The sequence below is a fragment of the Carlito syrichta genome, unplaced genomic scaffold (genome assembly GCF_000164805.1).
Source record: "Carlito syrichta isolate Samal-C Ts95f unplaced genomic scaffold, Tarsius_syrichta-2.0.1 Scaffold309718, whole genome shotgun sequence".
Classification (NCBI taxonomy): Eukaryota; Metazoa; Chordata; class Mammalia; order Primates; family Tarsiidae; genus Carlito; species Carlito syrichta.
This window is the reverse complement of record NW_007253814.1, coordinates 124,428-139,080: the sequence shown is the minus strand read 5'-3', so window position 1 is coordinate 139,080 and position 14,653 is coordinate 124,428. Positions and strand designations below refer to the sequence as shown.

General features: G+C 35.5%; 1 protein-coding gene across 1 annotated transcript in view; it reads left to right on the top strand.

The window, feature by feature from the left end:
* Positions 1-14,653, top strand: part of VWA8 (von Willebrand factor A domain containing 8) — a 256,138-nt gene that overhangs the window by 198,118 nt on the left and 43,367 nt on the right. Inside the window, exon 20 of the mRNA XM_008067589.2 lies at positions 1,506-1,577. Within this exon, the coding sequence (XP_008065780.1) occupies positions 1,506-1,577 (72 nt within the window). The remainder of the gene's footprint in view (positions 1-1,505; positions 1,578-14,653) is intronic.

Below are 14,653 nucleotides of genomic sequence, written 5' to 3'. Positions count from 1 at the left end.
CATGCATCTTGGTTTGCTTAAGATAGTGTCTGTTTACACTTGTTCATTTTTTTCTTTCTTTCATAGTTATTAACAGTGTCTCTTTTATTATTAAAAGTGTTCCATAATGGATAATAAATGAATATGCTCACCTTACCTCAAGTCTTGTTAAAGCTATAGCTCCAGGTTTATCTGAAAGCATTAGAAAAAAATAAAAACTACCAAGATAAATATCAGGGAATACTGATTTGTTCCTGAAGGAGGGAAAAAATTTCTCAGTTTTTCTTTCTAAGTGAGAAATTCTGAAAGAAAATATTATTAAATTTGACAAGTAAATAGAAAAACTTCTGGATTTCAAAAATAACCCACTATAAGCTAAAATATAAAGTCACATGCTAGAAAAATATCTACAGCATGTATTAGATGCAAAAGATTAATTTGCTTTTTTTTTTTTTTTTTACAAACAAGAACGTCAATAACTTTAGTACTTATGAGGTTGTTATTGATTTGATATGGAAAATCAAGATAAAGTAATAGGAATATTAATTGTGCTAGAATATATGTCTTCCCTCAGCCCCCAGTATTCCCTTGTGACACCTACTTATAGGTGTCTTACTTTTCCAAGATACAAAAGAATAGTGTAAATCTCCTCTGTTACTCTTATGAACAACTTTAATCTTCTTTTATTATATTGTGTAATAATTCTAACAAAAAAGTGTGGAAAGTAAATATTTTTAATTCCCAAGCTAATCATAGGTTTGAAGGTAATGGTTAAGAACAAGTCAGGCCGGGCTTGGTGGCTCAGCCTGTAATCCTGCGCCTTTGGTAGGCTGAGGTGAGTGGATTGCCTGAGCCCATGGGTTCAAGACCAGCCTGGGCAACTTAGCAAGACCTCATCTCTACAATAAATCAAAAAATTATCCAGGCGTAGTGACATATGCCTGTGGTTCCAGCTACTTGAAAGGCTGAGGCAGAAGGATCACCTAAGCCCAGCAGGTCGAGGCTGCAGTGGCTGTGAGCATGCCACTAAACTCTAGCTTGGGCGACAAAGTGAGACTCCAACTCCAAGAAAAAAAAGAAAAAAAAAGAACAAGTCAGTATAAAATGTTCCATGGAAATCTTCAATTATTTTAGGAAGCCTTTGCATATTTATATTAGCAAGGGTCAATTTAAATATTATATTAAATTTTAAGTCAACTTTACATAGTTTAATAGATTAAAATATTTTATTTGAATTATAAAAACTTTCAAATATTGGTCAGTTGCTTCATCTTACTCAGATGGACTATTTCTCTAGTGTGTCATTTTTTTCTTCAGGTTTCAGTATCAGTGACCCAATAGGTTATACAACTTACTTCTAACCACAGCATTAATCTTGTGTTTTTTTAAAAAATCAAATCATCTGATTATTTTTTATCATCATACATTGTATACTTACAAATATATGAAAATATCTTTATAGTTAACTTTCTTATTTCACCTTAACTGTCTGAAACAATTAATCTCTAGTTCTTTTTTTTTTCTAGCATATGATAGTGATGGAAGATATGCTCAAAGACTTTCTCCTTGGAGAACACTTATTATTGGTTGGCAACCAGGTGAGTTATGACTGAAACCTAGATGCTAATGAATAAATGATAGTAACGGTTTATAAGTAATAAGTGGCCAGACTCAGTGGCTCAACCTGTAATCCCACACTTTGGGAGGCTAAGGTGAGTGAATTGCCTGAGCCCATGGGTTCAAGACCCGCCTGGCCAACTTGGCGAGACCTCATACTACAATAAATCAAAAAAATTAGCTGGGCGTGGTAGCGCACGCCTGTAGTTCCAGCTACTTGGAAGACTGAGGCAGAAGGATCACCGGAGCCCAGCAGGTTGAGGCTGCGGTGGCTGGGAGCAGCCACTGCACTCCAGTCTGGGCAACAAAGTGAGACTCCAACTCAAAAAAAAAAAAAAAAAGCAATAAGTTTCTTCTTGTTGTAATTAGTGTTTAGAAGGGATTCTTCTCCCCCAATTAAATGATTGATTTAATTAAGGGATGAGAGTCTGCTAACTTTCTAAATTTCAGAATTATCTCGAGGCTTAAATCATCACCCATTCAATCCCTCACTGAGTCCTGTCTGTTCTTCTTCTTAAGTACCTACTCTTTTGGTGCCTGACTGTCATCCAAATCCTGGCCATCATCATCTATCACCTGAATTACAGCAAGAGCTTCCTACCAAATCTCCACCCCCACCTTCCACGCACTCTGATCTATTCTCCACTCTGCCTCCAGGTTGATACTTATAAAACTAAAATCTGATTGAGTCTCTCTTTTTTGCTTTAATTGGTTCTTTATTGCTCTGAGGTGTAGTCCGAGTATTCAGTATGGTGTACAGTCCTGCAGGATCCAGCCTCTGTCTACCTCCCTAGTCCTAAGAGAGTGTTTCTCTTGTTCATTTCCTAGCGTGGTACCTGCTACATATTAGATATTCAATATCTGTTTGTGGAAAGAACAGATGGATATTTATAGTTAGATAACTCTAATAACTTTTGTGAATTGAATTATCAGACCTACAGTGAATACCATTTTTGGTTTTTTAAATTGGTCTTAAATTAAGAGTAACAAGTTTCAGAAGAAGTTTGGTCTCTATTTTTTTCTTCTTTTTTCTACTTATAAAAACAATATATGTTCTTTAAATATGTAGCCCTTTAAACATTTTTAAAGTGTTTTTAAGTAGGCTTATTGAGTGGTTTGCTGTTTGAGTGCACACATTTGAAGTTAGCCGACTAGAGGTTCAACAGCAACTCTTTCACATATGACTGCGAGATTTGGAGCAAATTGCTTATCTTACTAAGGCTCAGTTTCCTGATGTCTAACCTTAGAATAAAAAGAGTGGGCTAGTGAAAAGATGACATGAGATAATGCATAGAAAGTGCTTCACACAGTACTCAGTTCTGCCAGCTAAAAATAAAATCTGTGTATCACTGTGTAGTTTAAGAAGTACTTTATTATTCTCGTGTTTCATTTTTTTTTTCTAAACAAGAGTTGAAAGTAGAACAATAAACTCCTCATGGTCTTTTATCCCCACTATCTGAAAAGTCTGACCTTCTTTTCTTTACTGAAAAATCATTTTTTTTGATGAGTCTATATGCCAGAGTGAGAGGATGAAGATTAGTTAATAGTTAATATTTAACCCTTAATATTGAAACCCAGGATCAAATTCTCATCTCACTTTGAAAAACAATGATTCTGTGAACTTTTAAGTCTTATATAGCCCAGAGTGCTTAATAAACCTTTTATAAGTTAAACCCTGGTGCACTCAGTGTGTCCTTTTCAGAGCTTCCTCCGTCATCTGAATGGCTTTAGATGCAGAGACTGCTGGCATCCCAGCCACAGCAGACCAGCATGGTAAAGACAATAGACGAAGATAATGCAGAGCTGGGGCCTGAGTGATAATTTTTCTGATGAGCAGTCTTTTAAAAGGAAGACCCCTTTTAAAAGGTATGGTGTCTAAGCAGTTTTGAAATATCTCAGATGGTATTGTTTACCTAGTGGTTTGGTGGGTAAAGTATAGTGAGTGTTTTTTGGCAAAGGTAGTACTTACGATTGAGCAGGTAATAGAGTCAGGGTTTCAGGAGGGTCTTTCAGGCTAAAAGTTTCAAATTAGAGCCTAACCGATAACCAGAGAGACAGGGACTATATTCCAAGCCCTGGAGTATTGAGGAGAGCTGTGCAGAGTGAGAGATGAGGTGGAACAGACATTTGCTTCTGCTTTGTGATGAATGAAAAAGCACCTGTCAAAGTGTTTTGAAATTATTCTAAAGTGCTATACAAACACTGGTGTGAAATCTAATATGCTATACCACTCATCAGTTTCCAGTCCCAAAGAAGGGAACGAAATACTAGAGCAAAGGGCCAGGCAATGGGATGGCTAGGGTGGAGGGAAGAGCAGCTGCAGCTTCTTTGATACCTGCCTGGATCCCAGCATCTGGTGAGAGCATCAAGCCTGTCTGTGGCTGGCTGGGGAGTCAGGTGGATAAAGCCTGCAAGCTCAAGATTCTCGGGAAGGACAGGCAGAAGGCATGGGGTAGCACAAACTTTTATCTATCAGTCCTATCATCAGCAGATCACAGTGTCCTGCCTTCTTTGACCCCTGTCCTGCCACCTGCCATTTTGGGGAAGGAAGAATTGACCAAGGGAGATTGTATTCAGTATAATTTGCTACATCTAGCTGGCCTTTTTCATATCAGAGGAGTTTTCTATTGTTTCATTATAGACCTCTAAGGCCTTCAGTAGCATATCATAGTACTAACGTTGAAGGAATTTTTAGATTTTGTAAGTAAATTCTGCGACTTGTGTCCATTAAATTATCTAGTGAAAACGTCTTAGATTGTCATTTGATTCCATTGTCTAATCCCTCTCTGTTTTCAGTCGTGTTTCTTCCCATCAAACTCTTCTCTTCAGATAAATTAAACACTCTTCTTCCCAAACATACCTTCTTATCAGAGTCATATTTCAGCCTCTGATCTTTGCTGTCATGCTCTGTGCTTTTCCCTATCTTTGCCTATTCAAATCCTTTTAACCTCAGAGTGGCAATGTGGTATCATAGAAAAGAAGTAAAGTGGGAATCCAAAGACCTACCTTTTTTGTCCAGGTTTTTAAACTCTCTATGTGATATTAAATACGTTACTTCCCCCGCCCCTTTTTACAAATCTATAAAATTATAGGATTGGATACTTTTCTAGGGTCCCTCTGGTTGTAATATTCTATAATCTGCATCTTTAACAAAGTCTTTCTGAACATTAGCCTCAAGGTTTGACTCCACTCTCTGAAGTGGGATAAGAGGTGGTTTATGGATTACTTTTAGCCTTCTCTTAGACTTATATATCTACCAGCAATCTCTAGGAAAGAGAGAGAGCCCCTTGAGTCCAGTCTCCATTATTTTTGCATCCTCCCCGATGACTTGCATACAGTAGACATTCAGCAAATATTTGCTAAATTGAGTACTGGATTTTAGAGGACTATCTAAAATAAATTCCTGATGAGTAACCAAAATATTTAGAAAATAATATGAGCTTAAATTTAGGCTTAGTTGGATTATTTTCAGGGGATTCTAAGACAAATTGACTAAATTTCTTCTGTCAATTTATACTTCTTTAGTGAAGGATACAAATGAATTCGATAAAATCTAGGGACTCCCACTCAACAGAGTAAATAGTTAAGTAGCCCCTTCAACTGAGTATTGTTCCCTACTGATAGGATCAGAGAATACCAGTATTATCACTAGGCTAGAATAATGAAATGCTAATTGTCTTAAAATATCTAATACTAAAGTGTGGATTTGGGTTTAGCTCATTAAATGATATATAACTTTGCTTGTAATTACATTTCCTACATCAGGGAATGGAAATTGGACCAAAGTGGCTGGTTAAAATCTAATAGAATGTTTTGAATACTTTAGCCAAGTTTAATTTCTTTCAAATGTTTTTCATAATTTAACTTCTGTATTAAGATCTGAGCAAGATTCTGTAGTTAGTCTCCTGGCTGCTTCCATTTGGTAGATGTTAGGAAGTATGAAGCCACCTCTACTATTCTCTGGAAAATGCAGTATCCCACAGAGCTGTGCTGTAAGGACTGGTATGAAGGTCTCTCTATGCTCTCCTGGGTCCTAATCATCTAGGAAAGTTCTTTTTTGGAGGAATGTATACATTTTCAGTCATCGTAAAAGATTTAAAAATTCCCTGCTCTGTTGATAAATGATATTTCATGCCTTTCTTAATATTTACATACCTGCTCACCTTCACCCTTATTTCCACCTTGTGAAATAAGACAACAAAAAAAGAAAAGGACAAGCAAGAGAAATTGCAGGTAGTAGGTGGAGGAGTATTGACCCTCATCTCTCCTGGGGTTGTGTCACTGATGTTTTCACTCAAATGCAAAGTGACAACCATCTGAGAAAATGCCTATTTTAATCACAGAATTTATTTTGAAATAAAGTGAACCACCATTTGTAGTAATTCATCAGGCTCCTTTCTTTCTCTTTCTAAAACGTTAAGTGGTGATTACTCAAAAAAAAAAAAAGAAAAGTCAACTAGAAGTGAAGCTTTAGGGATTCAATATTGACAGAGAATCCAACAGTGGTTTGGTATAATTACACAGTAGGCGTAATGAATGTGTTTAATATGGATTGCCTATACATAGATACGGTATATACAGCCTTCTGTTTGCAAACTAGAAACTGGCTGAAGTCCATGAAACTTTTCAACACTTGAAATTGTATCAAGAGATGTTTCAGAAAATAACTCTCTTGCCAGTGGCAACTTTTACAATGAGGACATTAAAGGGAATAGATGTTGATTTTAAGATATCAAACTATCTCAAGATTAAAGATAATCTTTATTAAACCCAGTCTTACCTTTTCCTTGCAAATTATATTATCTTTTCTAAGAATCTGTGATATTAGACAAGATTTTTTACAGTCTTATAAACACCAAAAATAAGGTAAAATAAGGTAGCCTGCTTATTTATAATAAAATTGATTCTTAAAAATTTTTTCTACATTCTTTGTGGAATTCTATGCCATAGTACATAGTATTTCCAGTAAGTGAAGCAGAATTGCTGTCTTTTAGCCAAATGGAATAGGATATTATATATGTTTGATGCACTTAGGATATATTGCTGCATGTTGTAGGGTATTATATATGTTTGATGCACTTAGGATATATATAATAGGGTATTATATATGTTTGATGCACTTAGGATATATTGCTGCATGTTGTAGAACCACTTTAGTATGCTGTAACCTGCATTATTTTCTACCTACTGTAATTATAACATTACATGTACCTTTCATGCAGTTAGAAATTTCATGCTGATCTTTTTTTTTTTAAATCATAGCATGACCTTATACTTAACAGAGAAAGATGGTTCTTTATTTTCTAGCTAGTGGTGCTTTTTCTATCTAGCTCAAAAATAAGCTTTCTTCCTTTCCCACTTTCCCATAACTGCTTTTCTTTTGATTTATAAAGTCATATTCCATTTGATATATAAAATACTTATTGTGAAAATTTGGGGTTATAGAATCAGTCTATAAGGTACTTCATTCTTTTTGCTTAATAATCCCTAAGAATAAACTTCTAGTTTTATGTAAGTTGCATTTTATGAGATATTTGAAGTGAAAAATATTTTAGCAATATGTTATTCCAGTATGCTCAGGTATCTTATATAAGAATGACTTTTAAACTATGCAGTTTTTTCTTCTTAGAATGAAAATTTAATCATCTATATATCATATCACTTGGTTTCTGATATTAGACAAAATTTCAAAGCAAGGCATCAAAAGTTAATTTATATTTAATGAGGCACAATTAATAATTCACAATCATTTCTATATGAGTATAGTTCAGTAAAGTTGCTTGCTAGGGTTTGTCAACTTTTTCCCCCACATTAAACCAGCTCTTTATATCATGTTACTAACTAGTAAGAGTCTGATAAAAAAAAATTTTATACTTAAGCTTTTCTTGTATTCCGGTCCATATTTTTTGCCCTTACCAAAATTTGAATACAGTATGTGTTACTTATCAAACCAAGAGTCAACTCTGGCTGATTTTCACATAAGATGCCTTCTCTATCCCTGACTTTCAAGTTCTTCATGTTCTCACATTGCTGATTTCTTAGGTACTTATTTCAATTCCATGGCAGTTTCTGATCTGTTGGCAGTGAAATAATCTTAGAAGGAATCCCTTAATTTTACTTTTCTACTGAAAGTTGAAAGTGGCTCACCTTGTCTACCAGATAAATTCCTTTGTAGGGAGACACTCAAAACCAACCATGATCTGGCTCCAAACTCCTTTTATAGTTCAGTTCCTTCAAAGTATTGTTTCTTATCTTCATGAGTGCAACCTCCCTACCCCTCCAAACATTTTTCACTTTATTTGTTTCATATAATGCCTCTTCTCATCTTTTCCAGTAAAAACCCTGCCAGTTTTTCAGAACTCAGATTTTTTTTCTTTATAAAGCATTTCTCAATCTCCCACAAAGAGAAATTCCATTTTCTTCTCAACTTTTGTAGTATTTTCTTACCATGTTAATTTAATTTTCTTTTAAAATTGTGATATGTATTTGATTTTATCTTTAACTGGTTATAAATTTTTAATGAGAAAGGATTAAAAAGAGTGTTATTTGTACATTTTACAATTTCCAATGTACTTTTATATCATTTAATTAAGGTCTACAACAGCCCTTTGAGGTAAATGTTTTATTTTACAAGTAAGCAGACCCGTTCAAAAGGTTAAAGTATTTTTTGTTCAAGATCACATAGCTTGTTAATGACAGAGTTGAGATAGGTCTCCAAAGCTAATGCTTTTTTTTTCACCATACCACACTAATTCCTATATTACTACTAATAAAACAATAAGAAGAAGGATATCAATAAAATAACTAACTTGTGTTGAGTGCTTATCATAAGCCAGAGACTGTGCTTTGGATACAGAGTAAAGTATATAACATTATTCTATTATATTCTTATAAAATTTTTAATATATTCTACAAAAAGTAAAGTATATAATAAACCTTCTTGTGCCCATCACCCATTTACAACAATTAACAATATTTTGTCCATCTTGTTTTATCTGTTACCCTAGCACTTTTTTGTATGTCATATTTTAATACATGGTTTTTTGCATATTGTTTTTCTCATAGATAGTTCAGCATTTAACTCTAATATAACCACAACTTTATTATTACACCTAACAAATTAGCAATAACCCCTTAAATAATCTGATACTCTGTTTTCAGTTTTCCTCAATTATCTCCACAGTGTTGTTTTATAGTTGATTTGTTCCAATCAGCATTCAGACAAAGCCTGGTCATTGAATTTAGTTGATGTGCCTACTAAGTCTCTGTGAAGATTGATATACTGTCCTGTTATCTTTATCTTAAGAGGTATTGACACATTTTCTTGAATATAAGCTTTTATTCAGAATAATACCAATATTGATGAATGTCCATTGAGAAAATGTTTTTTAGTGTAAACTTCATTAAGTCAATTTAAGTTATTGATTAATTTACACAATGAAATTAAGCTGTATCTATTCCAGGCTAGAAAAAACTGCATTCTTTTCTGAATTTTCATACTATTTGATTTTTGAAACTTTCTAATTCTTTTATACACTATGAAAATTGACAAACATATTTATTGCCAACCAAGCAGGACTCTAGCAACACGATTACTGTATAATTCTTTGTAACACATTCCATTTATTAATTATAAGATTTTTTGATCAAGGACTTCATTTTTCTCCTGGTAGAGATTTAGTAAATGTTTGTTGAATTATTTAATATTGAGACACTATGATATTTTATTGCCAAAATTAAAGAATGTGTGAATTTTGCTAATTAATAATTTGAACTAAGCCCTGGCAGATTGCAACTGTGCCTCATCAGAAATATACCATGTTGCTATGACAGCATAATTGTCTAATGTATTCAGAGGGACTGAACAGTTTGTCCAGAAATTTTCTTGCCTCTGTCTCCAGCTGGTAGTAACAGCAGGGAATTTGATAACGAAGTATGCTTTGTGTCTAGTAGCTCTGGTGACCTGGAGTTCTCAAGGCTATGAAATACTTGATTTCATCAAAATACAATGGCATTCATCTTTCTTTTAAATTATTTTTTTGTCTCTTCTTAAATCTTTTTGTTAGTGAAGTTGCCTAAATTACAGTGTGGAAATTATTTGCCATTCTGCCACATTCTCTCTGCCAATTCAGTCTGTCTATCCTGTGTTCCTTAGTGAACGTTTTTCTCAAATTTATTTTGAATTTTTATTTTTTTTCTCACAGACACATTGGTTTCCCCCTCACCCCTACAATATTTGTCAAATATTTGTTGTGACTGCTTCGGCTATACCTAATGGCTGACCACACTACCAAAATGTATACATTTGCTATTTATAGCAACACAGTATTTCAAAGGGATATGCAAGGATGTAGTGAGAAAAGAAGGTTATAACCTTGCTAAGAAGCTTTATGAGTAAGTGTGTCATAGAGCAATGCAAACTAGTAGTGCAATTGAAATGTATGGCTTCTCTTCTGACTTCTGGATACTATTTGTTGACTGTTACAGGGAACCCATTTATGTGAGTGTTTGGGATTATGTACTGTTAAGTTTTATTAATTTTTTTCTGATTACAAAAGTTATATACAGTCTTTGAGAGAGTTTGGGAAATAAGAAATCCCCAGTGATCATTAGCAACAGTCTCTTATTTTGTTACGAGACTAAAGACCATTACTATAGGATAGCATTTCAAGATTGGCTTCTCTAGTTCCTTCCTATACAAATGGGTAAATCTGGGCTTAGGTGGTGGTGGAAATCCTCAGCTAAGAGGAATTAAGCAAAGATTAAAGTCCAAGTCTCCCAAATCCTTAGTATAGTATATTTTCAGGCATTTTAAACAAAGACTTAGATGATACAATATTTGATGGATTTTTTTTAAATTTAATATTCTAAAATAAAGCAGTTAGAATTTCTTTTGATTTGCTATAATATTCATTTCTTTATTTTGTTATTTTTTACTGTAATTGGCATTTGTTAATAGCATTCGGATAGTAACTTTTCTAACGAGGAAATTAAAGCCCTATGCAAAGAACATCTCTAAATATTGCACAAACTGTACTAACTTTATGAAAATTATTAAATAATTGGGGGGACTTGGAAGGCAGACTCAAAGTTAAGATGTTTTAAGAGCATGCAGGAAAGCTGAACGTCAACAGTGGCAAACACTCACTTGGAGTCCATTTAAAAAATTACTGCAGAAGAAACAACATGGGCTGGCTTCTACAACTGCTTTCCCTCCTGAACCTTAGATACCATGCAGGGAGTTTCCAGACATGTATTTAGCAGTTTTATAACCATGAACTGGCTGATCTTTGACTCCATGACATCAAGATACAGACTGTCTTATAAACCAGTTTTCTGTCCTTCTGTTTTGCATTATAATGAAATAGAAAATATAACCCAATCTGCTGAGTCAGAATGGATTTGTCTTAAAAATCCCATTGTATGCAAGGTTCTTAACTTAGTAAAACTTAAGTTTGTCTCTCTCCACAACAGGTACATGACCTTCCACTCACAGGGCTGGCATGGGGGTTTAAGTAATTGATTATGCACCATAAGGATGTTTATGCATGAATCAGCGGACTCCATAACTGTTAGTTTTCTCCTCTTTGTTTGCACAAAGAGAGCAGAAAGTTCCTGGAAGAGGTCTCTACCCTATCTAGCAAGAGTAAATCACATAGCTTCCCTTCCCTTTCCTCACCTTTTAACAGTTATTGTCTGCAGTTAACTGTGAGTCACTGGTGATAGAGACCTGAATAAGAGTCAAGGAGTGTGTTTACTTGCCAGGGGACCTGACACATTACTAGAGTACACTTGTGAGAGAGAGTGATTTAGGAACCCAAAGGAGGAAACCATTCTGGTGCTGAGAGTTGAAGGAGAGAAAATGGAACAGGCAGGCAAAGCTTCAGAGAAGTGGGGATATTTCAGCAGAAGACTACTGGGGACTGCAAGATGACAGACAGATGAGGAAGGATGGGCTATTTTAGTCAGAAAAAAACGCATGAACAAAGACGTGGAAACGGGAAGGTATTTGTTCTGGAGACTAGCTGAGAGTAACTTGTTTAAGGGAGAATCACAAGTCTTAATACATGCTATTGTCTCTTTATGCTTATCTGCTGTTATGGAGACCCTTTAAGGCCTGTCACTAATTCTTCAACATTTAAGTTCCAACATTTAGTCCAAATCCCATCCCTAGGCTAATTTTCTCTTTGCCTGTTTTCCTTTTCTTTTTAGCCCTTTTCTTCTTTATTTCTTTCTCTTTCTCAAACTTTGGTGGAACATGGAAGGAGTTTCCCAAGTTCTGTATTTTTTTCTTATCCTGGAAAAAAACCCAGAAGCCCTTTTTCTATAAAGGATTTTATTGCTAATCTCTATGAGGAAATGGGGTAACTAAAATAATGACTCTGAGGATGATATAAGAGTTACAGAATCCTTCAAAGTTCTTCAAATTATGATCACTGAGCTTTTCTCTCACAGAAACCGGAAGCATGTTTACTCCCTGTCCTCAGTTTGATTCCTGTCTATGGGGCTTAACATACTTCCTACTTTTCCTAACCCTGTAGTTAAAGGACCTTTTGACTCCTGCCTTGTGAAGATCTTTCTTTACAGTACATTGTCACAAAGACCACAATAAGACAGAATACAATGATAAAAGTTAGCATCATTCTCATGTGATAGTTGGTATTTTTTAGAATCTCTTTCCACAAGTTCCTTCTCCCTTTTAAAATTTTCACTTAGTAAATATCCTCAATAGGAGTTAATAATTATGTAAAAATTTACGTATTTCATGTTAATTATTACTAAATAATACAAATTATATATGCAGAATAATTACTAGTAAGTAAAGATTGCTATGCACAGGAACAAAATGAAAATGTTAGCAGATTTTTTTAAAGCAGTGCACACTGGGTGATGTTTTGCTTTCTAAATTTCCTAATGAGGAAATTGAGCATGTGTAACTTTTATAATGGAAAAATAAGACACTATTTATGTATTTATTCAGTTAAAATAATCCTGAGGATTTTCTGTTCTAGGCGAAAACTATGATTAGAAGGACCAAGTCATTGTAACTGTTTCATTTTGCTCAGGATATTTACAGAAATTCTTTCCTAGATGATGCTTTTAGCATTTTCTCAAAGGAATTATCAGAGCTTCTTAAAATGAAGTAGGAAGCAACCTGATGAGATCTCTGTTTTAGAAAAATAACCAACCAAATTGTGAATTGTCCTGTTGTGAGTCTGGAGGTGGGAAACCAAACAAAAATCAGACCCTTTCTAGGAGTCTAAGGAGGAGGGTAAGCCACCCCTGAGCTGATGCAGTGAATTGGAGAGGAAGGAGGAGATATTAGAGCAGGCACTTCAAAGCAAACGTCCAAAATTACACTGCCTTTCATAACAGCCTGCCCTTCCCCACCCAGCACATTTGCTTCTCCTCTACCATTTCTTCTTCGGCCTACCACCCTGTTGTCTGAGACAGAAACTTTGACTTCTTCGTCCCCTTATCCCCACCTCCAGTGCATCATCAAGTCCTGTTAGTTCTTTTTCCTAAATATTTCTTGAATCCATCTATTTGTCTCTACCCTTTAGTTTAGGCCACTGTCATCTCCTGCTTGAATTTTTCTACAGAGTTTCCAAACTGCTTTCTTTGGCTTTTCGTTTTGCTCTCCGACAGACCATTCCATGACAGTGATTTTCCCAAACTGAAAATCCGATCTTAGTACTCATTTACTTCAGTAGCCTCTTGGTGACTTTAAGACACAGTCTAACTTCTTGTAAGTGGTTTCCAAGGCTTTTCCAGCGCTATACACCACATATCTTTCTAGTCTGGTTTCTTAACACAGTCTTCCTCACCCCACTCCAGCCTTTGACTTTTTACAGACCTACCCAGCTCTTCAGCTCATTGTTACCCACAAGTCTCAATACATACTATTCTGTCTGTATGGAGCACTCCCCTTTCTTCTCTTTCCCTGTACCTCTTTATTCCTTGATATCTCAATTTAAACATAACTGTACAATGGGCCTTATGTTAAATCCTCAAGCATCTTGGATTCCATATGATAGCACTGTATTTGTTGTATTTGCTTAATTGTGCTCCCTACTAGACTGTAAGCTGTGAGTATGGCCAGGAGCTGTAGCTGTTTTATCATTGTATCCAGCTCAGCTAGTACAGTGCAGTAGGTATTCAGATAGTCGGTGAATTAGACAAAGAAGAGAGGGATAAATTGGGGGGGGAGGGAAAGGGGAGAAAAGGAGGGAAGAGAAAGACAGGAAGGGAAGAAAAGGAAGGATGTGAAAGGAAAGGAAAAAAACTAAATGTATTGCAGGTAGGGACTAAAGATCCTAGGACATTTTGAGTGAAGCCAGGGTAAAAAAAAAAATGAAGCGATCAACAACATTCTAAGATTCTTTTGTTGAGTAACTGGGTACATGGTGATACTGTTTGCTAATTGGGATTGAAAAGACAGAGTAGGTTTGGGTAGAAGCGTAAGTACAGCACGAACATCTGCTGCAGAAGTTCAGTTGACAGTTAGGAATAGGAGATATCAGATGTAGTTTAGGAAAGAAGTGTGAGCCCTAAGTGATGACGGAGGTCGTGGGAGTGGGTGAGTTTTCCCAGAGAGAGTATATGGAATAAGGAGACAGCTGAGGTTGGAGTTCTGGAGACTCTAGCATTTAAAGAAACAGTGAAATAGCTCCTTAGTGGCAGCTGGGACTCCACCTCTCATCCTACCTTTATGGGACTTGTGAGTTCCTAAACACGTTCCTAAAGTATGTTACTCAGGAAGAATTTGAAAAAGCATGGCTGATTCAATAACTTCAGAGGTGGCGATGGAGGAGGTACTCCCTGATAGTAACTTTTTATGACTTTTTTCTCTCAGGAAATGACATTATAATGCATTTATGATGTTTCCTTTTCTCTAGGATTACTGAATTTAATAGAGCTGATTATTAACACACATTTTACTCATCTAAATTTATCCCTTTTTTTTTTTGAGTTGGAGTGTCACTCAGTCGCCCATACTGGAGTGCAGTGGCCACTCCCGGCCACCGCAGCCTCCACCTGCTGGGCTCCAGCGATC